This window comes from Chrysemys picta, chromosome 3, assembly GCF_011386835.1.
Source record: "Chrysemys picta bellii isolate R12L10 chromosome 3, ASM1138683v2, whole genome shotgun sequence".
NCBI lineage: Eukaryota > Metazoa > Chordata > Testudines > Emydidae > Chrysemys > Chrysemys picta.
This window is the reverse complement of record NC_088793.1, coordinates 167,197,311-167,223,564: the sequence shown is the minus strand read 5'-3', so window position 1 is coordinate 167,223,564 and position 26,254 is coordinate 167,197,311. Positions and strand designations below refer to the sequence as shown.

The window sequence follows — 26,254 nt, the reverse complement described above, 5'->3', positions numbered from 1 at the left end:
AAAAACCAGTATTTGTACACCTTAATTCCCCGTATTTATGGACCAACAAAGACATTCAGCTTGCACCTCTGTCTCCAGGACTACATTCTTCAGGGGAAAGGGAAATTAGTGTAGTGCTATGCTCAATCTTAAATTTATCACCTGACTTTATATCGCTATCTAAACCAGGACGTTAACAAGACCATAACTGTAACACCACCAAATTCTAACTGGTTTTCAACCTTTTTAATCTGTTTTATATCTGTCATAAGAGCTCTATAGTACTCCAAATTAAAAAGGAAGTAAATTTATTACCATCAAGAGAGAAAAAAATGAGAATGAAATAATTTAGTTCCATTCTAGAAAGGAGTACGTTTTTCTGGATGAAAACCTTTAGACGTCCAAGTTTCAGTATGAATCGAGTGTTTCAAGTGTAAACATGGAAAGAAGAGTATGTGTAGTGGTTAGTATTTTCTCCTCTGTAGAAAATGTTTGATTAATGTGCTCACACAGCTAGGATGACACATAGCTATGCCGGGCAGCTATCGTGGACAAATTTAGAACCTCTGTATTAAGTCAGTGTAGATCATGTGTATCAAAAATAAAAAAGCAGTTTTCTATTAGAGAGTGTGGGTAGAAAAGAAGCAGTGCTCAAATCCGAACAAGTCTAAAGGGAACGGTTCCAGGGCATTATCCCCAAACTGCCTTTGGGCCCATCTGCTACCTCAGTTGACCTTCAATCTTGCATCAAACCAGGTATCACATGTGGCGATTTTACAGTAGTGATCTCTTCCAGTTTGGTTTATTATCATAACACAACACTCAAACATACCCTTACCAGCCTCAATTATTCCTTTCCGTTTATAATGCCTCAAGTTTTTCCAGGTTTTTATCAGAACATGCCCATCCCTGCAGTCCAGCCCCTCTCCTAGCTGGGATTTCTGCATCCTGCAGGTCCATCAATGGAGGCTTATCCCTGCACAGTTTCCAGTTCCTTGTAAATATCTTCCCCCAAAAGTCTTCTGCCTTAGAGATCTGGAAAATTGTCACCTGTCCTCTTCACAGGCTCTCTGCCTGGGAACTAAGGAGAGAGAGAGAGTCTCTCTCTGAACTTTTGGGGTGTGTGTGTGGGGGGGTGTCTCTCTCTTGAATGACTACGGCTGCCATGCATCTAAACCAGCAGGCCTGGTTTAGATGCATGCTTCTGTCACATGACCCTTGTATTCATTCCCATCATACAGGGAGATGGGCTAAACCTGAGAAAAAGTGCAGCTGTGCCCCAGTCTTTGAATGGACCAGCTCACCCTGTGACAGGAACATAGCGCAGCTTGCTCTGACCTGTCATGTATTTAGTTGCACTTAAATATTAGTCACGTATAGATCTTTAAACACAAAAAAGAGGACAGTTAAAATTTTACATAAAATAAAAACTCAGCATCTCTACTTCCATTTGAATAGTTCAGATATTAAAAATCCTACGTTGTCAAGTTCTGCCCGTAGACCATCGTAATCGTTCTTGGCTTGCTGCAAGTCCTGGTTGAGTTGGATCTCCTTGCACTGCTGAGCCACTGTCTGTAAGGCACGGAGCTGACGTAATACTTCCTAGACATGTAGAAGATGGGGGAGGGGGAGGGAGGAGGGAGAAACACACTCCTGTTACACGTTTCTAGTCAAGTTACTATAACTATTAACACTGGAAAACATGGGGGAGGGACTGTAAATAGTCTCTGTAAATAGTTACTAATTACACTAAAGCCCTCTCTTACAGAAGCAAAAAGAGTTTAAAAACCATTTTTAAGTAAAGCCTAAATTCTGTTATGGCCACTAATGGCCATGACTCAGTTTGGCCAATCAGAGTAGCCTACTGAATCTGTTACACCAATACAGGTGGATCAAAAAAATACTAGCAAATAATGGAATGAAGCTTATATATCAATTCAAAAGTAGATCTCCAAAACAACATTGAGCAATGGGACTCCGCTCCTAAATGCTAACTACTAACACTACAGTAACGATATACAAGAAAAACTCAGAGTCCAAAGTTAGAGAAACCACTATCGGACTTGTGAAAACAGGAAGCGTTCCAACAACCATCACTGGTGGAAAGAAGGAACTGAGGGGGCATGGGACCAGCAAGGCCCAATGGAACTAAATCGGGGGCCAGATATGAGCAAGCACTCAAAGAAGAAGAATCCAATCTTGCGTGCCTGAGGCACATATGCACCTAGAGTGGGATCTGCATGGACAAATACTCAAGGAACAACTTGTTCACTCTGGTAACAGCAGTCTGGAGGCAACTTTAAACTTGTGAAAAAATGGGTCTTGTCTTACCTTTTCCCGTTCTTTTCTTTTCTCTTCTAAGGAGCGATGATTAATTTCAACTTCTCTTTGCCATTTCAGTAGTCTTTCCATGTTTTGCTCCATCATTTCAGTCTATAAAAAGTTTAATCATAAATCACAGTGATGCAAGGGGAATATTTATTATTTGTACTACAATAGCAATCCCGCCCCCACAATCAGGATTGAAACCCCCTTTAGTAGGCACTGTTAAAAAAAAAAAAAAAAGACCACATACATACGAGGAAGTCATGGTCTCTGCCCCAAAACTGCTTACAGTCTTCCATGACCTAGTGAACACCCACACAGGTATCCCATCCCAAACTGATAACAGATTACACTTGGCTATAGTACAAGTGTGTGCTAAGTTTCAATAAATGAGCAGCAAAAACTAATAAAAAAAGTAGAAGTGTTTAGGCACAGGAAATAAATTCAATGCAACTTTCAATTTACAGTGAATCAGCACATTGATTCAACTGAAAAAAAATCAGTGAACTATTTTGAACAGCAAGAACAGAACAATTTTCATTGTTTAAAGTAGGTTAGACTGAAATTTTAAACTGAAAATCAATATGCTAAGAATTTCCTTTTTAGAGGAAATTCTCCTATTAGAAGTGTTTCAGTTTATCTGTCATTTTATTAAAATAATATATTGCTTGTAATTTTGGTGGTTTATAAAGAACTAGAGTACACTGAAACCCCATTTAATAAATTCCCAGTGTAATTTCTATTGTGAAAACAATCTGCTGATAAAAGTCTGAAAGTTGTCCAAAGCACACTACTATACATTTTCTCAGAACACAATACTACCGTCGCTCCTTTGCCTCTTACAGTGTCATTGTATTCACAGCATGTTAGGGAGACTTACGACCAATTTACCAGAAAGCTGTCCTAGCAGAATAACTGTTTTTCTCTCTACAGAACACATTTTTATTTTCTGAAATCTTTTCTTTAAGACAAGTAACTATTTTTAAAGGTAATAAAAAAGTGAACTGCTGATAAGATTTAAATCATCTTCATGGTTGGATGCTTTTAAAGCAGAAGATGAACAATTTACTTGAATATAATTTTAAAAGGATGTGAAAAATGCTACTGGCATATGTGGAGATATATTTCATTTTAATTTATGCTTTATTGAAGTGAGGAACTATGCAGAAGAAAAAATGCTGCTTTTGCTTTATTTCTTAGTAGTTTAACACAGTTTAGTACTGTATTTGCCTTTTGCGGGGGGGACGGGGACGGGGAGGGAGGAGAAGGGGGTGTCTCTGCTGCTGCCTAATTGTGTTCTTCCAGTTCCAAATGAGATTTGTATGGTTGACTGATCAGTTTGTAACTCTGGTGTTCGTAACTCTGAAGTTCTACTGTAAATTATGGAGCCACCATTAGCAAGCACATACATAGGTAAGCTTTGTTGGAGAACTGTGTAATGAATTGTGTTAGTCAAATATGTACTAAGTAATGTTAGAGAAATTATTATATATAATACTATAAGAAAATAGGAAGGAATTTTTGCTTTTTGTATGTATTTCTGCTGCTTTAGATCATCAGATTTTGCTGAAACAGTCTGTAAATCAGAAAACTGGTTTGTGTGTCTTATATATAAAGTTCTTGACCAAGCAGATAGCAGGGTAGAGAAGAGAGCTGTTAGCTTTCAGTAACTCAGGTACAATCCCTCATCCCCCACCCGTCCATTCAACCAGCTAACAAGTAAAAACTCAAGACCACAAAAACAGATGTGTAAAAAGAATAAAAATTGCTGTAATGTAAGTACAACTGCATGGAGCCAGTGAGTGTGACAGCAAGGAATAGATGCATTGGGAACTACACAGATATAAGTAAGCTTTAGCAGAATAAACAAAAAAATTATTAATTTGGGTTATTGTGTTTTATGAAGGAAAATCTTTTAATTAGGGGGTTAGAGTGGAATATATACGGATAAAGACACAGATGAGGTAGCTTGCTATACTGAGTCTGTGCAAAGTTACAGAACAGAGGACTAGAAAAATAGATGATTGACATAATAGTGGAGAAGATACAGAGGAAAAATAGCCAAGCATAGCAGAGACCCTGTCCCCAAGAAAGATAACTTGAGTGTTTCCTTTTCTTGCCTTATCTTTTTTTGAATGTTTATGTAATTCATAGGTGATAGTAGCATTGTCTGAAAACAAATATAATAAAGGCTAAAATAAATTGTTTCAGCCTAAATTGAAGTGGATTTGGTTCTTACCCCACAGGTTGACATTAGCATTTAAAGTGGAACTAAAAATCCCTGTTTCACAGTATAATAAATTAATCTCCTTTCCAAGTTTAGCAGAGTTACACTTTAGATGACATTAATTTTCTGCGTAAAATAGTTTCTTACTTTGCCAAAGAAAACAATTTTTTAAAAATCAAAATATTAATAAAATTCACCACTTATTCTCTCACCTTATTCTTGGCTTTGAATATTCCAGTGACACACCACCCCAAACTCTTCATATATTCCATATTTAATCATATAATTTGTAATTCAATCAGATTTTAAACTCATTTAAAGAAGCTAGACTGTAATAAGAAAAGCTCTTAACAGTCACACCTAGAGGTTATGGTGACAGAGCTATGCCAGTAACTCAGGTGATTTATAAGTAGCATCATTGTGACATCAGAAGTAGCAACCAATCAATCTTTCCTCTGCAATTTGCTCAGTAACTCAGGTGATTCATAAATAGCATCATTGTGACATCAGAAGTAGCAACCAATCAATCTTTCCTCTGCAATTTGCTATCAGTCACTGAAGTGGAGAGGGCCTATTCACAGGTCAAAAGTTCTCATGGTTAAATTACTTGAACATCTGTATACAAACATGGTAATAACACTGGATTGGCTCAATGTCCCTGGCCTCAACCTACTCCCAGCCAAGACCTTCTCTCGATGGGCTCCTCACAGAGGTAGCAAAGAACAGCCATTACCGTACCTCTCCAGAGGGAAATTCTTAACCCCCATTCATGTGATGGTATAATCTTCAGCATCCTGTAGATAGGATGTAGGAAGCAGCAGAATTTTCTAACATTCTTAAGTACGCAGCAGAATCTGCATGCATCCATTAAAACCCCGATAGCAAAGGGTAGGTGACAACCATCCCATCTACAGAAGACACATGTGGAGGTCCCTTTCTCCACGGCAACATAACTTCTTTCATCTAAGTGTGTATGGAGGGGCACAAAGGGGATGGGAAAAGAGTTAAGTAAAGATAAATATGAAGAATCATGGATTCCATGACTTGCATGAGCTACAATGTTCTACCAAATGCACAGGAAAATTGTGGAGCTGCAGCAATTGGCAAAGGCCAAAACATTCAGCTGGACTTCCCCATGTTCTCAGGAATTCCTGTAGCCCCTCAGAGTTTCTCCACTAATCTCAACTCAGAGTGCCTGCAAAGTTCAGAAGCTCCACAAGAACCTGCAGTCCTCCTGGTAACAACAGAACCTGAGGAATACAGACTGGTTAATCCCTATCGTACTTCTAAGCACTACAATGTTCCCTGTTACTTAGCTCCCCCATTGTTCTCTGCATAACACCGGGGACTCTCTGCCAGCTTTCTTTCTTTGCATGGAAAAGATTTCAAAATGTCTTAAAAAAATAATCAAGAAAATCCCCAGGCAGAAACCAAACCAAACAAATCATTAAAATCTGTGAGTAAAGTTGACAGTACATGTAAGTGTTTTTTTAAATTCATAATAATGCTGCAGTTATTAAAAACAAACAAAATCAAGTATTAGAAACCAAGGTAATTCTGAGTTAAGATCAAAATAAAAGACAGCCTAACATTTAAAAGTAGGCAAGTCCCTCTGCCCCTAAAGCAGGGGTGGGCAAATTTTTTGGCCCGAGGGCCACATCAGGGTTCAAAACTGTATGGAGGGCTGGGTAGGGAAGACTGTGCCTCCCCAAACAGCCTAGCTGCTTTACATATTTCCACAACAGAAATATATCAGCCATGATGCCTAAGCTCTGGTAGAATAAATGCTGAATGAAGCAGGAGAATCCATATTAAGCACTTATTAAACAGGCCCTCACACAGTCACATATGCACCTAACTGGATGAAGATCTAAAAGATTTCATCCTTTGCAAATTAACATGCCAAAGCACGTCTGACATTCAACATAGAGAGCATAGCAGCAGCCTTAGAAGCGGGTGGTTCAGAGAAAAATATAGGCAGATGAATCTGCTAGTTCAGATGGAAGTCTGTGACAACTGTCAGTAGGAACACAGGATGTGTCCTAAAGACGCTTTGTCCGGACATAAGATAGCATAAGTTGGGCATTGAGTAGGGAGTTGGACTAGATGACCACCTGAGGTCCCTTCCAACCCTGATATTCTATGATTCTATGACCCAGGGCCTGAAGCTAGTCTCATTGCTTTACCCATTAAGTACATCTGGAGCAGGGCTTCTCTAGATTTGCAGGTCATGCAAGTGAAGGACTTGCAAATAGCACATTTTCCAGGGATATTCCCCCAGACAAAATAAATATTTTAAATGCCAAACTTTAAAGGGTATAGTGCCCTTGTTTGATGGGCAAGATGTAAATCCAGGGGACTTAGAAGAACCCATCCTGGCACCAGAAAGAAATAGCTATTCTGGTTAAAAATCCAAAATGCCAATGGGCAACAACTAACCAGCCCTATCTATACTATGCACAAATTTGAAAAGAGCCAGTTATTTTGTTAGCACTGCTCACTGCCCATGTTCTTCTCGAAGCCAGGAGGCATGAGAAGAACTGAGTGGTGGCTGGCCTGCTCCACCCTTTTATGCCCTCGGTGCAGGACATGAGGCCGCTCAAGGTGCATGAGACTCTGAACCTGGGTGAGTGGGGTACATTGCACACCGTCAGCAAACTGTGCATATGGATAACCACTCAAAGGGGAAGAAGTCACAAAGGGATAGCAGTGGTCTGTTCACTAAACCGATAATACACTGCCTTTTACAAATTGTCCAGAGCCAGTACAAAAAGCCCTTGATCAAAACACCAGTTCAGTATGGAGATCTAATCTTGCAAACTCTTATGTGAAGGACTTGAAAACAACACATTTTCCAGGAAGAAAGATTAGAGGCTAGAGTCACTGACGAGGCAGAGTTGAGGTTGTTTGAGAGCCTTAATGATACATTTCCAAATTTTTAAATGTTGGGTTGCGATTTACGTTTAACTTAAAAATACAGGAAATTCAAAGTTAATACTTGTTAGTTTTAATTACTACCAATTTATTGTAAGGCACTCTCATTCTTAACTCGAATTTACACAAGTATTTAGCCTGCGATAGTTTAGAATTCAAGTAACTTTCCCCTGAATTTATGGTAGTTTAGGCTGAAAATGTTAAACTATATGACAGTGTCCCTTTAAGGTCACAATTGGCCACCAGATGTCATTCTTACTCTATGTAATATTATTGGTAGGGACTACGGTCCATTTTGGTCAATTTTACCATCATAGGATTTTAAAAACCATAAATTTCATGATTTCAGCTATTTAAATCTGAAAGGTCATGGTGTTGTAATTGTAGGGGTCCTGATCCAAAAAGGTGGTGTGTGTGTGGGGGGGGGTGTCACAATATTATTGTGGGAGGGGGCGTTTGCGGTGCTGTTACCCTTACCACTGTACTGCTGCTGGTGGCGGCGCCGCCTTCAAGCTGGGAGGCCGGAGAGTGGTAGCTGCTCGCTGGGAGCCCAGCTCTGAAAGCAGAGCTACTGTCAGTAGCAGCACAGAAGTAAGGATGACATGGTATGGTATTGTCACCCTTACTTCTGCGCTGTTGCAGGTGGGGCACTGCCTTCAGAACTGGGTGCCTGGCCAACAGGCACTGCTCTCCGGCTGCCCAGCTCTGAAGGTAGCACAGAAGTAAGGACCCTCAATTTGAGAAACACTGGTCTCCCCCATGAATCTGTATAGAATAGGGTAAAAGTACACAAATGACCAGATTTCATGGTCCGTGATGCGTTTTTCATGGCTGTGAATTTGGTAGGGCCCTACTGGAGATGATGTTCCAGATCTTCAGTGAATCATGCCCAAAGGCATGAGGCCGCAAGAAGCTAAGTACCTGCTAAGAAGTGCTTGGACCCTTGCAGAAAATGGCAAGCTAATTAAGAACTTAAGGTTGTCCAACATAATGCATACTTTCAATTCATTATGCTCAGGATGTTCTAAGAAACATTATTCAAGTATCTTGAATCTTTTAAATATGACTGAATGTTTGACACACACTACCGCTAACAATCATTATAACAGCAGCCAGAAGAGGCCTGGTGCAACATGGTACAGTACCGGGGCAGTACCTTGATCATGTTGTGCTGTCATTCTATTCAATTCATCTCTAATTTTGTGCAAAACAGAATCTTTTTTCTGTGAATTCCAATTTTGTTTTCTCCAGCTGGAGTTGAATTTCGTGAAGTTTGTTCATATGGAATTTCTTTTCTTTTTCTTGATCTCGTAGCAGATGTTCCAGTTCTTGAACTCTAAAGTTTAATTCTTAATTTAAAAGAAAAAGGATTAATATGATGCCTTCTACTTAAAAAGGTATTTACTATATTAATACTTTAAAGCAGCCTACACACTCTAATTAGACATATTCTATGCACTTGATAAGATGCAAATAAAAAAATAACTACTTAAAAACTGCTTATCAGGTTAAATATGTAGCAATATAAAAATTGTAAAAATCTATTATCAAACTAGGAAAATTGAAAGGCCTTTAAAAGTCTAGTTGGCACAATTTAGGTTTATTTTTTGAGCTTGGATAGTGACTGTAGATCAGTTTCACTTTGTTTTTTACTAGCTTCGTTTTCTGATTCTTATGCATTGGCACAACATCGCAGTGTTTAGGCCGCAAATTTTGCAGAGACTCTTTGTCAGGGGTTCTCAAACTGGGGGTCGGGACCCCTCAGGGGGTCTTGAGGCTATTATGTGGGGGGTCACAAGCTGTCAGCCTCCACCGCAAACCCTGCTTTGCCTCCAGCATTTATAATAGTGTTAAATATATTAAAAAGTGTTTTTAATTTATACGGGGGGGGGGAACTCTTAGAGGCTTGCTATGTGAAAGGGGGCACCAGTACAAAAGTTTGAGAATCATTGCTCTTTGTTACAAGAACTACCTCCACTGGAATTTTCTAAAACGTTATTGAAACATTTCTATTTGGTCTTAAGTTTTGAAAAAGCTGCTTCTTAAGAAAAACTATTACAAACCTGTGTTTTGGGCCAAATTTAACCAAATGGTGTTCATTTAACTTATTCAATGCATGTCTCCCTTTTTGGAAGGGACTTTAGTAAATATAATATAGGGTCTTTTTTTCACATCACTAAAACACTGCGTATCTAAAAATCAAAACTGCTTTTGTCATGATACACATGTGTGTGTTTGGGGAGGCTCAGAATCTATAGTTTCTTTTCCACAGACTTCAATGAAATTTTGCACATGAAGAACAGTAATCATCAATTTCAGATTATTAGCATGTGAAATAAATGATCTGATCATTCTTTTATGAAGACCTATTCCACTGGTACTCTATCTGCAAACAAACAGATGGCAGCCAATAGCAGTTGAGAATTTTCCTTTTTTCGGTCATTGACTCTTCACCCTGCCCCATCCCCTTCCTCCTCCCCCCAAACCAACAAAAAAACAACCCTCAGGCTTCCAAAGCTGAAACTTCATTTTAGGTTTGCAATTAACTTTACGATGTGACCGTGCTTATAAACTGAGCCTTGAATGAAAACTCTTCCCATTTAAAGTAACGGTAAGCAAAGGGTGAGTGTTTGAATTGAGACGACTATCCTGCAGAACAGCATTACCATTTAAAAACTTATCTTTTCCGTAGACCATTTGCCAACGATTTTGGCTTAATTGGATTAAAGTAGAAATCTAAGAAAGGAGACCCATTCAGTCACTGAAAAAAAAATGGAGGATACAGACACTGTCCCAAACACTTCCAACAATGTAACAAAATTTACTGACAGAAAATCTGAAGACCAAAGACAGATGGCAGAGCAGAAGACATGAAATGGCCTTAAGTCACCGGTCACCTTATCTGCTGAAGATAAGGTTCATCCTATAGTGTTTATTAAATGTTTGCAAAGACTTCCAAGGGGATATTCTGCACAGCTGCACTGACACTATGGCTACACTACAGCTTAAGTCGACATAAGTTGTGTTGCTCAGTCGTGTGAATTAGCCACCCACCTGAGCGACATAACTTACACAGAGTTAAGCGTCAGCGTGGACAGCACTGTGTCGGCAGGAGACATAGCTACCACCGCTTGTGGGGCCCGGAGTAATTAAGCCAGCGGGAGATCTCTATCCCATCGGCTTAGGGTGGCTACACTAGAGAGCTTAAGCTTAAGCTCTCTAGTGTAGCCGTAGGGAGGATGGTGGGGGCGGGGGGAAGACTTCTCAGTTGAAGAAGCTCCAGATGCTCATTCTACTATGGTTTTAGTTTAACCAGGCAAGGATCTCCATGAAAAATGACTTCTTGTTAGAACAGATTACTCTGCAGAATCTTCCAAGAAATAAATTCAAAAACACAATAAAACAAGTTAGTTTCTTAGCTCAGTTCATTTTTTCATACTGGAAAAACTTTATAAATCAATAAAATAATTAATAAACATGTACATAGTGTTTTTTACCCAGAGGTCTCAAAACATCTTACAAGTTGAGTAGGTATTTTACCCCTATTTTATATATAAAACAGTCTTCAGTGAAGTCCTTAAACACAGAGGGTTTTAATTATCTTTAAAAAAAAAAATAAGATGTTCTTATTTACAAAATAGATTTAAAGTCAACTACACTTGCAAGATACCTTGGTTCTGTGTTTTTAATTGAGTGATGACAGAAGAATTATTACAATTGTCAAAGAAACTGTTGTTGAAATCTGTCTTCTTTGATCTTAAGCCACGGTGGCTAGGAGTTGCCTCTTGTTCCCATGGAGAATGGGAAAAGTAAAACTTCTCTTTAAAGGGGTTTCTTGACTGCTGAATGAAGGACAGCTTGGTGTCTTTTCTTGTTGCCACGAGAACACCGATGAAGAAGCCTGATGCCGAGCAATCTCTCTGTGACTCTTAGTACTTTGAGGGTGAGAATGATTTATTTTCTATTTAAAAAGAGGGGGGGAAAGCATAGCTACCTTTACACAGCTGACAATTCATAAAAGAGAATTAATTCACTTCTGTATGGTGGAAATAAGATAGGGCAATTGGTCAAGCTGTCAGTTACAATTTTTGATAACAGAGTCAGCGACACAGATCATCCATCAACACAAAGTACTATATGATTCACACGAGTCTGCTTTTATACCCCCAGCAGTCAACTGACTGGAATACTTTGCCGATTAACATCACAGGCAGCTGAAGAGCGTTGGCAGAGTACTATCTGCAATTCAAATATATCTAAGCTGGCCAGCATCTCAAGGACAAGAAGTTTGACTTGTGGTTCCTTATATTTAGTAGATCAAGTTTTTTGTTTTGTTTTTTAAGAGAGGCATCCTATCAATTAACATTGAGGTACCTTCCCTGCACATTCCTCACGAGCAGATCAGTTTTGTAAAGCTAGATGTTGACATGCATGATATTCATTTTTGTACTTCATTCTAGACTTACTGTAAATTAGTTCTGATCCTCATTTGTGTTCTGTGGACAAATATAGCTACATTTTAGACTATGGGCTCTATTCATCTCCAAATGTGTGGTGATCCCATTAGCAAGAATTCTACATGTAAATCATTCCACACACAAGACAGAGACTCATTTATTTGCACTTCCTTTTACAAAATACCTGGACTCAAAAAACATGTTTTGGCTCTAATATCAGATATTTTTCTGTCCCTAAACCTCTGACTGCCAGACGCCGGGACTGGATGACAGGGGATGGATCACTCAGTAAATTGCCCTGTTCTGTTCATTCCCTCTGAAGCATCTGGCACCATCTGGAAGCCAGGATCATGGGCTAGATGGACCATTGGTCTGATCCAGTAGGGCCAGTCTTATGTTCTAAAAATACAAAAAAGGTGCTATTGATACTTACAGAACTTGGTTTTCAATACATCTAACATTTGAATGGGGTTTTTGACTAAAGCACTAAGGGCCCCAATACTGTGTGATTATTTACATGAAAACAATATGTTTAAAAAGTCCTTTTTGTGTATTCTAATTAGTACTAACTTTTCTAAAATGCTGCCAGGAAATTAACCATACCCACTGCTTACTCTTCTTAAATCTATACTTTAATCTCAATGGCATGACCAGTGAGCAAATTTAATTTTACTAGTTTCCCTGAAAAATCATATGGCTAATTTTGAAGAACTGCACCTTTCTCCATTTCACACATTAAATGAGATTATAATGCTGAGATACTCTATACCCATACTTTAATCTGGATATTTCTCAGATCTGCCTCCAGTTTTTTTCTTTCTTCAACTTCTTTATTGTATTTTTCTTGGAGTTCTTCAAACTTAGAATCTACAAATTGACAATGAATATTTGCTAATAATCTGGTTCATTTTATACATAATATCTTTCCTATTCCATTTCTTATGTCTAATATTAGACAAGGGTGATAAAAGCAACAGCCTTCATTAATCTCTAGTGATATATTAAGACAACGACTCAAAGGGAGTTCTAAAACCAATAAAACTGAATAGTTCAGGGACTGAAACCTGAGATCTGGAACTCAGTGCCACAATGAAAATGCAACCACTAGACTGAGGGACCAATACCATGGGTACAAATGTATATTGTAATATGGCCTGAATGAAGACTTTTTTCCCACCGTTCCCCTGGCATTAACATTCGCTTGTAACATGACTGAAAACTCAGGCATTGAGATTCAAAGGAGCTTAAAAAGAAAAGTCAGTGGGAGTTGGACACCTAACTTCTTGCTAATGGGACTCAGCACACATTTGAAAACTCAGCCTAAAGTCACATCACTCAGATTCCTATCTTGCTTCTCTCCACTTCCTTCATAACTGTAGCAGCCACTTTCTCATGGAACACCATAGCCAGAATGCTTTGCATCTTCCAAAAGCATCTGAAATCTCAGCTTTCAAATGAGAACAAGGACTGATCTCCAACTCCAGTTAGTCAGGTAGCCAAATGCAAGTCAAATGGCAGTACCTTGTTTTAGTGTCCATGAAATTTGTGTGTTTTGTTTTGTATTGTAGATTCTGAATTTCACAACCCTAAACTCAAGCAAATTGTGCGATGGTACATTGTCACTGGTAAGCATTTTGAACTCTGAGCACTTACTACTAAATCCCTCAAGCCCCCGATTCGCCAGCCAGCGAAACTGAATTTCAATTGTTTTTAATGAAAACTTCATCTGAATATTTTGTTATAGAACATAATTAATTAGGATGTACATATGTTATGTCCATCTTAGTATCTGCATTTGTACCTCCCCTGAATCAAGACAAAGCATATTCTCGGACTGATAAAGCATGCTCACTTAAATTCCTACATATTCACTCATGGGAATTAATTTTCAAATATTGGAAAATTATAGACATTCGCAGATTATAAGACAAACACATGGTCAGCTGTTTTCTTCATTCACCTTTTGTTTTCTTTTATGCTTTCTGGAGTGACATGTACTTTCAAAGGAATTTACATTTTATTCAATTGCATACTAGATACGGGGGAGGGGGGAGGTTTACCATTGTGATTTTGATTTGGTGTTAAAGGAGCAGCAAAATTCTTCTGTGGTGTACTCCTGAATGCTAAGTCTCCTGTAATCAATGTTTGCTAACTTCTTTCAAGTTCAGATTTGTACCTGTTTAAAAGAGAATTGGAAGTGCAATTAATTAGTTACAGAAACAAATAGGGCCCGATCAGACATTTTTAAGAGCCCCAAATGCACATTGAATGGCAATTTTGATTCCTCAAGAAATATAAAATTAGGCATAATAAAGATATATCACTAAAAATATGATTCTAGATGACAATACGACACCTTCAAATAAATATTGGAATCTGTACTTTCACTTCTAGTGATATTGGGTTGTTGTTTAAATTTGTTCTTATATGAAAGAGACAATTTGTTTATATTTTATATATACACTCAAGGTTTAATATTTCAGAAGACTGAAAACTAAAAGAATTATACACAAAAAGGACACGTGGATGAACAGCAATTACAGTGATTATCCAGTCACAGCTCTGATAAAGCTCCCTCTGCTGGACATTCACCAGACTGCTGTGTTTGGATCCCAATATGCTTGATTTGTGCTCTTAAGCTACCCTTGGCCTGAATAGGCTGCAGCAACTGCCTTTTCCCTTGGCTTCTCTGGTACACTTCCAGGGCACAGGCTCCTAGTTCCACTTCCCAGAAATAGGACCAGACGACCTAGCTGTCTTAAGCACCCAGGCCAGCACTGACCCCGCAGACTGAAACACACCCTTTTCCCAAAGCTTCAACATTGTGGGCACTCTGGGTACACAGTTCACCTCTTCAATGATATGTAGTAGTTGAACACAGACACACAGACTTTACAAGGGTTCCCAAAAACCACTCTCTGTTGGCAAGCACAATAAGTATACAGATCTGGACAAAAAAAATAATAAAACCCTATACACAATTCCCTGCCTCAATTTCCTCACCACTCTTAGGAGGGCATGGGAGGGGAAATTGGATGCTGGTCTACATGCAGAATTGTACCAGTTGAACTGAAAAGTGTGATTTTAAACCACTGTAGTTAAAGTGGTGCAAAGGGCCACATTTTAAACCAGGCTTATTTCAGTTTTGCTTCAGGAACAGATTGTTAAACTCAAATGGGCCTTTCTTAAAGCAAATTACCAGTGTCTACACCAGGGCTTTGCACCAGTTTAGTTCAACTTGTGTGTAGACAATCCCTAAGCAGCAGCTTCCCAAACTCTAACATCTGCAGACGTGTCAATGCTACAGCAGCACTGCTGTGTGGCTATAGTGCTTCAATGTAGACCAGGGGTCGGCAACCTTTCAGAAGTGGTGTGCCGAGTCTTCATTTGTTCACTCTGACTTAAGGTTCGCGTGCCAGTAATACATTTTAATGTTTTTAGAAGGTCTCTTTCTATAAGTCTAGAATATATAACTAAACTATTGTTGTATGTAAAGTAAATAAGGTTTTTAAAATGTTTAAGAAGCTTCATTTAAAATTAAATTAAAATGCAGAGCCACCTAGCCAGTGGCCAGGACCCGGGCAGTGCGAGTGCCACTGAAAATCAGCTCACGTGCCGCAGGTTGCCTACTCCTGATGTAGACACTCCCGATGCTGACAGGAGGGGTTCTCCCATCGGGGCAGGTAACCCACCTTCCTGAGAGTTGATAGCTAATGCTGTTTACAGAGGGGGTTAGGTTGGCTTAACAACATCGCTCAAGAGTGCAGATTTTTCACACCCCTGAGCAATATAGCTGAGTTGACCTACCTTTTTTGCCTAAACTAAGTCTGAGTAAATTACACCAATGAAGAAAGAATGGTTTTCTTGGCATCCCTGGGAAAGATAACCCAGAAGTGAAGAGGGCACACTGAATGCAACAATAATAATGCTGCAGTAACACTCACTACCAGTATTGCATGTCCCATGATAAGGAAGACCATACAAGAGGGCAGGGCAGGGCAGAGGAGTTGGCTGAATGCTCGATACCAACACCACCAAGTTTGCAACGCTACTTAAATCATTCACCTCACTTGCCTATGCCTGGAATTCTAGGCCCTCCTCAGATACATGGTGTGTCCACACTACAGCACTCACTCAAGCCCATCAACCATCAGTTACTTCCTAGCCTGAGAGAATGCACCTATGCTGCACAATGACACTTGAGTTGCATGGCGGTTGCTGTAACATCCTCAATCATGTGTGACACGATGGGGTAACAGGGTGCGAGATCACAATTCTTTTCTCACCTCTGGTGCCCCCTGCAAGCTGCCAACTGACCTTGGTGGGTCTTCTCCAGTTAGATGTTTATTATAAGAGCTTTCAATCATCAGCAGCAAATACAAAGGCCTTGTCTATATCCCACACACTTGTACAAAACCTGGGCTGTTAGAAACGCAGATTACAGCAAGCGCTAGTGGTGCTAAGCCAATAACACAGAAGATAAGGACTCCGTATCACATCCGGTTTTGCCCTCCGGCCAAGTCATAAAGTCCGAACGGTGCGTTCACTGGGAACACTTGTGCCATAACTCAGGTGAATTTACTGGTGAAGAGAAGCCCTTAAAGAGCTTATCATGGCTTTGCATCCCTAACATTTCCTACTGTTACTAATGCTGATGCAACTCCATTTGTGGTAGTGATAAGAGCGCTGGTGCAGACAAGGCAGTAGGCGCTTTACCCACTTAGTTGTCTAGATCTGCTCTGAGCTGGGGTGGATGGCAAGATGTCAGAAACACAGATGGACAGTATGGCTAAGTGTGCCCACTAGTGGGTAACTTTGGTGGGGGTGGGGAAAGCTAGCACAATACAGTCTAAAGGAGCATGGTCACTTCAGGGACTATTCTTTACATCAGCTGTGCCCAATTGGGGAGGAGTGTGTGTGCTGATTTCAAGCTGTTTTTTAATGCCTTAGTGGTAGAGATCCTGACTGCCTGTAGGTATACTGCTCGAAGGCCAGCTGAGTTCATGCAGCATCTGTCCATGAGGTGTCCCACCTGAGGGAGGCAGCCAATTATACCACCTTTGCACCACCAGCTTGTGCTCTGCAATTCATTTCTCCAGCACCCGTCTCAGTCACTCCCACCCTACTTTTAACCATCACCTTACAACTTCTATTTTCAAAGAGTGTTTGGTTTTAAATATGGCCCCCCCTGCAGTGATGATATTCCCCTTCCTCTTTTTTATTGTCGCTAACCCCTTACATTTGTTTTAGTATTTAACAACTCTCAGATGTTTTAATTTTTAGCCATGCTGCACGTCGCTGGTGAGGAAAATCCTCCCCCCTCATCCTCTCTCTTCACTGTATGGTTCCCCTGTGATCTGGGTAGCAACCAATGATAAAAACTAGCTGTAGCCAATGACTGCTGTAGTAGGACGACTGCACCCGTGAACCCCCTCGTGGCCTCAGGGTGGCCCAGCAAGTGTCCCCTGCCTCAATTTCCAACAGTACATTCAATCTTTCCAGTCCCAATATTCTATCAACACACCAGGTCCAACTCCAGGGTCTCTCTTTAGATCCTCAGGAAGGGCTCCAGCATCTCTCACTCACACCTCACCTCATCCCTTCTAGCTGGGGTGCTTCTCTGTCCTGTTTCATTCTCAGGTATGGTTCTAGCTCTTGCCCAGCGACATTAGTGAGCTCACCCCTCCATCACTCCCCAGCTTCGGCCCTTTCTGGCCCCCCGGCTTCAGCTCTCGGGCTCAGCCGGCAGGTGATTTTCAGAAGGATTTGACATTTGGAAAGTGCTTAGCCAAAACAATTAGCATCTGAAAGGAATTCTAAAAAAAGAGTTTGCCAGAAGTCAGAGGCCATCCCATGGTCTGGCCTGTACAATTATATTTGTGTCAACTCTGTCTGGAGTATGAAGAACAATCAATAGGCAGTGGGCGCGCCAGAGCCTCAAGCACAGCTAAAACATGGGAGGTTTTGTTTAACCTCCAGTTTCTGATTAGGCTGCTTACATCAAAGGGTACAGATGAGCCTGAGCTATGAAGCTGGGATCCGGATATTAAATCCTTCAATGTTTGGATCTGGGGTTATGGGTCAAACCACTATATAGACAGGGGTGAGCAGCACAATTCAGCTCAGATCCAGATCCTCATGCCACCAATGCCAGAGTTCAGACGGAAAGGGTTGCAATTTTTGTTTGGGCCCCATCTATATAAGACGTAAATGGAATAGTTGAGCAGGATTTCACTATATGCATGATCTAGGCATGTATGAATCAATGCTTTAGAGAACCCTTCAATCTGATGTGCGCTAGGCAATAACTGATGGAACTACAGCGAACCACCTTTAAAGAAGGCCTGCCCCGAAGAGGTGAAAACAACGGGCTTCTGCTATTTTTGCTGCTTTCCAGTATACAGCGAAGGCTGGGTTGGTTAAAAAACAGGCAGATTCCCCCCTCCCTCCCCATTAACCTTAGAAATATCAAGTCTGGTCTTTCCTGTTTTGCCAGAATGCTTTTTACTGAGGATGCAGCACTGAGAACTGGGAGCACTCTCAGCCCTTAATTGAAGGAACAGGACTGTTTAAAGATTTAGCAAGAGTTCTTCTTTCTCCCACTGATTGCCAGTAAGCAAATTAAAAATCCCCTCCCCTTCTCGTAAGCTTCACTCCCCCAGTATCTGATGTCATAAACCAATCTAGGGGTTGCATCCCAAAGGGCGCCAGGGGATTGTGACCACATTGCCCTTCCACCATTACTAAATGGGAGGAAGTTTCTGGAATAGAAAAGGATGTGAACCACTGTCATAACTTGGGGTTCTCCAGGGACCCACAGAGTCCACTAGGGGGAAAAAACCTAATGCAGACAAGATCTATAGTTCTTTAAAAGAACCTGCTTACTTTTTAAAAGGGAAAAAGCTCATCTTTCAAGGCCTACCTCCTACACCCCAATGGACCAAACAAGGCACAAACCCCATTTGCTTTCTCTGGCAGATCGCTTTTAAAACTGGTAGGTTAAAGCTCAATCCTCATAATAACAAAGTCTTCCCCTCAGCCCATCTCAATCGAACCAGTTTAGCACATGCCGCTGGTGACAGCGGAAGATAAATGAGCAGTTGTTTTGTTCCAGTCGTTTCGCTGTCCATCGAACTATGACTCTAGCCTTGCGAACTTCACAACTTCCTACTTGCTCCTCCTCTGAGCTTACAAAACACAGAAGACAAAAATGGATGACTGTGCTATTTAAATCCCTGTAAGCCTTGTGCTCATTAAAGGTAAAGACATGTAACTGTAGTCTTAGCCAGGATTGCACTAATTAGTGAGATTGGCCCTTCTGACCTCCTGATATCTACCTTGCTACGTTTGGGTTTTGCTGCACTGCCTTATGAAGCATGTACAGTATCTTCTTACACAGCAAAGTGTCCTTGAGAGAGTGGCATGTGAGCTGGAAAATAGAGGACAGTAGCCTTTTGCGATACTTACCTGCAATTTTCTGCATTCTTCCACTGTTGCTTAACAGATAAAGATTTCAGACATGTTATTTGTATTACAGGAACGCCCAGAGGTCCAAACTAAAACCAGGCGCCTCACTGTGCTGGCTGTTGTACAAACAGTAAGAAACAGCGCCTGCATCAAAGAGCTTTCAGTCAATGGCCCTGCTTCACTGGTAGGGTGACCAGACAGCAAATATGAAAAATCGGGACGGGGGTGGGGGGTAATAGGAGCCCATATAAGAAAAACACCCCAAAATCGGGACTCTCTCTATAAAACCGGGACATCTGGTCACCCTATTCACTGGTAGCACTCAATCATATATTTAATTCTAAACATGTGGTTATGGCCCATTGACTTCAATGGGCTACAAGCACAAGCTTAAAGTTAAACGTATGTAAGTGCTTTGCTGAATCAGCTCCTAAATAGATAAAAAAGGGTAAGGAGAAAGGAAGCAATTTTCTGCTTCCTCAGACACATTTCTCCCTTGGATTATCTTCTCCTTTTCTTTGATCATGCAGTGAAATCATAATCGTGTGTGAGAGCGAGTTATTGAACTACTGCCATAAAGAAGACTGTGATATCAATAACTCAGTAATAGGACTTCACGGAGCGGGGGGGGGGGGAAGGCATAAAGGAGTGGGGGGGAAAGAAAGAGAAGAACATTTATTGCAGAAGGACCATTGATGAAGTAAAATATTTTTGATAGCTGGCAATAATGGAAAGAAACTGTATGAAAGATGCATGAAAGATAAATGGATTAGTGCTTAAATGAGATCTCTGCCCTCTTGTGGGGTTATTTTTATAATTTGATTTATTAGAGATTTGGCGGAAGAAAAATGCTTTTGAACAAAACGCATTACAGGGGTTCTCCTGTCCCTCCCCCAGTATACATCACTCATTGTCAGATACTGGGAAGTACTATATGTGTTTAAATAATGATTTTTAATAATTGTTAACCTATTTCTACACTGTCAGGCATTCGCTTAAAGTGCTGTAAAAGTTGTCCTGTGTTACTCTCACACTTGACATTTGTCGTTTCAGCAAGGACTACAAGAGATGTGCTTTTCTGTTTTTTAACGGTCTGTGGGATTTTCGCTTTATCCATTAAATATATATTTACCAATTTATTCATACCTGTTGAGTCAGAGTCAAGAGATCACTCATGGCAGAGGCCAAGGATAACCTTTAACATTAAATTGGAGGCTTGCCACTGGCTGTATTCTAGCTGTACAGTTTATTTCCTTAGCAAGTTACTAGTTTTCTTTGGGATTTGCACGTAATGCTGATACAGCAGAAGTAGAGGGTTAGGCTGTGGGTAGGGTGACTAGATAGCAAGGGTGAAAAATTGGGTCAGGGGATGGGGGGTAATTGGCACCTATATAAAACAAAGCCCCAAATATCGGGGCTGTCCCTATAAAATCGGGACATCTGGTCACCCTGGCTGTGGGTGATGAAAGTGATTAGATGCATGAAGAGAGAGTGAAACAATTAGCACTGTTGAGTTCAGGGGAAGCCTAGAAAGGCTGGAAACAATAGAGGTATGTAAAGCAATGAAAGGTTAAATGGGAGCTCCTGCTCTGTACCAGTCTCATAACACTTAGAACAAAGAAACAGCCAATGAAATTGAAAGGCAGTGCATTTAAAACTGAGAAAATTAACAAACAAAACAACGTAAGGCATGACTAGCACAAGAACTCATTGTCACAAGGTATCCTTGAGGCCAAAAGCTTGGTAAGATTCATAAAAAGACTGTACATTTATATTGATAATGAGAATATTCCTAGTTACATCAAACAGAATAAAAAACACAAGGGCTGAAAACCCTCAGATGTCAGGACACAGACCAACCTCTAATAGAGGAGATCAGGAACTTCCTCTGTAAGCAAGTTATTGTGTAGTTTCCTACTTCAGGACTCCTGGCACTTTTCTCAGAAGCATCTGGTTCAGGCCATTGTTAGTGACAGGATGCTGGACAAGAAGACCCACAAGAAGACTGTGATTCAGTCTGGCAGTTCCTATGTCTACATAATGGAGCAGATCTATTGTTAAGAGTTATTCCCAAAGTCTAATGCATCTGATATCAAATGAATAATTTTTACGACTGATTAATATTTGATCTGCTGTTGCCTGTTCCTGTGCACACAAGGACCTCACTGTCCTTCAAATCCTTCTGCTTCCTCCCCCCTTTGCATGTTTTCCCCCCACCCAGTCTGCTCAGGAGCGTTCAAGTGCTGCTGCTGCAGCTTGCCATGACTGGATTGTATAACTCATAAAAATCCTCCCCTAACCAACAATGTAGCCCTCTCTTCCTGGGGTATTGCACCAAAGGCCCCACCCCTTGTGGCTTGATGGCCTTCCTTAATGTTATTTTGTTTCAGGTTTTACTTACAGTATCTGACCCCGATCTTGCAAACACTTATGTTCACACTTAACTCTATACACATGAGTAACTTCATTGAGCCTGTGCATGCAGTTAAGCACACATGTAAGTGTTTGCAGGAACAGAGCCTTTGCTTGTAAGCAGGGCCGGCTCCAAGTTTTTTGCCGCCACAAGCAAAAAAAAATTTCCCGCTCCCCCCCAACTCCGCCCCTTCCCTGCCCCATTCCAACCCCTTCCCCAAATCCCCGGCCCCGCCTCCTCCCTAGGCGCACCGCATTTCCCCTCCTACCCCTCCCTCCCAGGCTTGCCTAGGAGGGAGGGGGGAGAAGCAGAGCAGCGGCACGCTCAGGGGAGGAGGAGGAGGCGGCAGAGGTGAGCTGGGGGCGGAGTGGTTCCTTTGCCCCCCCCCCACAGGGTTACTTCCTGCGGCCCTCCCCGCGCCCCCCACCTCCGCAGCTCACCTCTGCTCTGCCTGCTCCTCTGAGTGCACCGCCGCCACTCCGCTTCTCCCCCCTCCCTCCCAGGCTTGCCACAAAACAGCAGTTCCTCTGCCCCCCCCGCCAGGGTTACTTCCTGCGGCCTTCCCCATGCCTCCCACTGCCGCAGCTCACCTCTGCTCAGAGCCGGCTCCCGGCTTTTTGTGCCCCAAGCAAAAAAAAAAAGGAGCGCCGGTGCCTAGAGCCAGCCCTGCTTGTAATCTCCTGGAAGCAGAGACCTGGGTTGAAATTTCCAAAGCTTAGAAGGGTTTTAGCCACACAACTCCCAGCAATTAGGAGTTTCATAGATTTTAAAGCCAGAAGAGACCATTATAATACTCTAATTCAACCTGCTGCATAACACAGGCCATAGAACTTCACTTAGTAATTCCTGCACCGAGCCCATAACTTAGGTTTGAGCAATAGCATCTCTTTTAGAAAGACGCTGTCGATTTAAAGGCTGCAAGTGACGGAGAAACCATCACATCCCTAGATAAGTTGTGGGAAAGTTGTGTCTTATTTCTAGTCTGAACCTGTCTAGCTTCAGCTTCCAACCATTCGATCTCATTAGGCCTTTTTCTACTAGGTTCAAGAGCTGTCTACTCTAGGAAATCTTGTCCCCATATAGGAACTTGCAGACCATGATCAAGTTACCTCTTAACCTGCTCTTTGATTAAATAGATTGAGCTTCTTTAATCTAACTAGAAGGGATGTTTTCCAGACCCCTGTTATTCTTGTAACTCTTTTCTGTACTCCTTCCAGTTTGGTCAACATCCTTTCTCTCGTGAGAATTAGAGTGTAAATTAAATCCTAGAAGTTAGAGTTCTGCTAATGGAATTTATCACTTTAAATTAATACAAAACTAAAAAAAAAAAAAAATTAGCTACAACCCTAACAAACCAGGGTTTAGTTTACCCGTATATTACCTTTAAGGTATTCACTAATAACTGCCTTGCAGAATGGAGGGCGGACTAGGTCAAATTTAAAACCTTGTTGGAGATGTAGGGAAGTCACCTTGCCAATGATTGAAGGTGCAACCTCTCAACTCCTCCTACTGCAGGAGTGTGCATCTAACCATTCATCTGTTCAGAAAGTCCAAATGATTTATGCAGTATAGTGGCTAGTAACAGCTCCAAAATACCAGATTTATTTTTGTGTAAGTTCTCCACAGCCCTTCTTATCCAGTGACATCATGGCCATGACTAAGGAGTTTAAAATAGCTCCCTGTAATGCCAAGCACTGCCCCATTTATACAATTTACATGTCCTGGCTTCTAACAGCTGTCTGAGCTGTCCTGCCCTTTCTGATCTGCTCTCAGATTTCTAATGTGTTTCTAAGCCGCTGTTTGGAAGGTATTGAGACACAAAACAAAAGGGGAAATATTTTAAAGGTCGCTCATATCAAGAGTATGATACATTGAACCTTCGAAAGAAAAGGCTGATTTTGAAGTTGGACGAGTAGCAGATAAAGATAACGTAATGTATCATGTTATATAATGTGTGTGTTTATTAAAAAAATTCATTGCCATAAGTGCCTCTAGAAAACCAAAGAATCAGAGTAGGACTGTAAACAAGAAAGGGGCTCTAAAATTTCCATACTTTGGGCCTTATTCTGCCACAGGATACACACCCGAGCCCCGTGGTCCCCATACTTTTTATCTTGCGCCACACCCTCCCCCTTTACCCTGTCCACACACACACGCACACACACACACACACACACACCAGAGCCGGGAGTGGGCCTTTGGCTCCGGGGGATGCAGACAGGAGAAAGGGGGCCAAGGCTGGGGCCACAGCTGGGGGCAGGGGCAGAGCCAGGAGTGTACCAGAAGTTGGGGGCCGAGGCCAGCAGCTGGGGCCAGGAGTGGAGCTGGGTACTGTTCTCTCCCCACCCTCCTGTGGGGGCAGGCCCATGCCCTCCCCTTCTCCCCCAAATGTTCCTCTGCATTCCCTAGGGGAGCGTGCCCCACAGTTTGGGGACCTCTAACCTAGCCTCTTACTGAGCAGGCCTCTCATTCTCCCCAGATGGCTTTGTAATAGGGTGGTCACTATCTGAGTCCCCCTTGTGCGGGGGTGAAAGTAAAAATAGGGACTTACCGGTACGGGGCTGGGTTGGGGCCGGCTCTGGCCCCCAGAAGGGGCGGGACCTCGGGCGGAAGGGGCAGGGATGTGGGGGGGGTCAGAGCCAGCCCTGGCCCGCCCTGTACTGGTAAGTGTCCTCCCCCTCCCCGTCCCCCGCCGGGGTAGCAGCGGCAGCCGGGGGCTCTGGCAGCAGTTTAAAGGGCCCAGGGCTCGGGCTCCGCTACCACCCCGGGCCCTTTAAACCGCTGCCGGAGCCCCCAGCTGCCGCTGCTACCCCAGGGCTCCGGCAGCAGGGCTCCAGGGGTTATTTAAAGGGCCAGGGCTCCCACTGCCTCTACTGCCCTGGGCCCTTTAAATAACCCCCGGAGCCCCACCGCTACCCCAGGGCTCCAGCTGCAGGGCTCTGGCGGTGGAGCCCCAAGCCCTTTAAAATTGCCGCCTGGGGAAGCTGGGCCACCCCGGTACGGCACACTGGCTCTTGCCGGCACGCCGTACCAGGGTGTACCAGCTTACTTTCACCTCTGCCCTTGTGGCCACGGTTTGCTTTGCAGGCACCCTGGCCGTTCGCCTCCTCGTGTGGGCTCCTTAGCACTCCACAGTCTCTGTTGTAGCTCACAGCACCACTACCAGTGGCTTGTTTAATATCAAATAAGTTCATACAAACCTCAGAGGCCTTAGTCACTAAACAATCCAAAAAATCCTCCGTGGGTCCACAACAAAGTCCATAATTCTACTCCAACAGTTCAAACTTCGCTCCAGTTCTTCTGCCACACCCAGAGCTCTTCCTCTGTCAGTGCGCTCCACCTGAAGCCTCCAGTCGCAGACCTTTCTGACTGGAGCTCAGTTCTCCAGACCTGGCTTCCTTCAGGGTCTCTCTTGTGCTGAGGGAGAAGGCAGTCTATCAACTGCTTTCCTCCAGAGAGCTCCTGCTGATTGGCTGGAAGAGAGGGGAGCCCAGATCCACCACAGGGTTCCTAATTCTGGGCTCTTAAAAGAACTGACCTGGTGTTTTTTTCCCCATCCAGCTCCTAATTCTGTAGGATGGCTTCCTCTCTTCTGCTACCAGGCCATTTCCTGGGCCTTTGTTCAGTCCAACTCCCTGGAACAGTGTCTTCTGTTATGTTCTTATGTTCTGTCCCCTCTACGCTTACAGGGCCAGTACGCCCTGTTGAAGACTTTCATATTAATTATTCTCAGTGTACAAGTCAAAGAGATTCTTCCTACTGCAGCTGGTGTCAGAAAACCAAGGTGAGCTCTATCTGCCTCTGAAGCTGATTCCGCCATCAGGACTTAGCTGATTGCTGTCTGCAATGCACAAGGCAAAATAGAAGTGGTCACAATCCCACAGTTGTATCGAATTGGCAGTGCTAGCAAAATTAAATAACTTGTTTTTGTCAAAGAAGCAAGCAGATTTGACTCAAAGACGTGGGGACTCTGTGTTAAATTACATTTTAGGTAGGTCCCTTTTTCACCATAATCACACTTACTGGAGGGCTTTCCCGTCTTGGCTCCAGATACCGTAACAACCGTTTGTAACCTAGGGACACCCCTTCCTAAGCATTGTTTTGGCTGGCAGTCTGAAAAAACCGCTAGTGAAAAATGAAAACTGCAGCTTACATTGTTACAATCTCTTCCTTTACAATAATGGTGAGAACATACCAATACCTTTTAAATTAAAATAAGAATAGCTTGAGACAGGAAACCCCCATCGAAACACAGGAGTTTGTGACAAGGAAGCAGTGCTCCACATTTGAATCAGTAAGAGAAACTGGGTCAAGTTCTATTAGAAAATGCTTCTTCTTAATCTAACATTGGTTTTGCTATGAATATGGTATATCATTTACTGCACGTTTTGTCAAGTAACTATTAGAACTTTCCTTTAAACCGTTGGGACAGTCTCCAGCTGTGCCTCATTT

At 42.1% G+C, this 26,254-nt stretch overlaps 2 protein-coding genes across 5 annotated transcripts in view; both read right to left on the bottom strand.

The window, feature by feature from the left end:
• LOC135982683 (centromere protein F-like) overlaps positions 1-13,957 on the bottom strand; it is a 32,823-nt gene extending 18,866 nt beyond the window's left edge. For 2 of the 3 annotated variants that reach the window (XM_065590653.1, XM_065590654.1), the window contains exons 1-4: positions 11,136-11,426; positions 8,622-8,814; positions 2,311-2,412; positions 1,459-1,581 (exon numbers count right to left, since the gene is read on the bottom strand). In XM_065590653.1, the coding sequence (XP_065446725.1) occupies positions 1,459-1,581; positions 2,311-2,412; positions 8,622-8,630 (234 nt within the window). In that variant the 5' untranslated portion in view covers positions 8,631-8,814; positions 11,136-11,426. Of the gene's footprint in view, positions 1-1,458; positions 1,582-2,310; positions 2,413-8,621; positions 8,815-11,135 lie in introns of all 3 variants that reach the window. The other variant, XM_065590652.1, reaches the window with a different exon arrangement.
• A 10,813-nt stretch (positions 13,958-24,770) lies between these two features.
• The window catches only part of LPGAT1 (lysophosphatidylglycerol acyltransferase 1), a 162,829-nt gene continuing 161,345 nt past the window's right edge, over positions 24,771-26,254 (bottom strand). Inside the window, exon 9 of one of the 2 annotated variants that reach the window (XM_042855114.2) lies at positions 24,771-25,643. In XM_042855114.2, coding sequence (XP_042711048.2) covers positions 25,594-25,643 — 50 coding nt within the window. In that variant the 3' untranslated portion in view covers positions 24,771-25,593. The remainder of the gene's footprint in view (positions 25,644-26,254) is intronic. The other variant, XR_010600217.1, reaches the window with a different exon arrangement.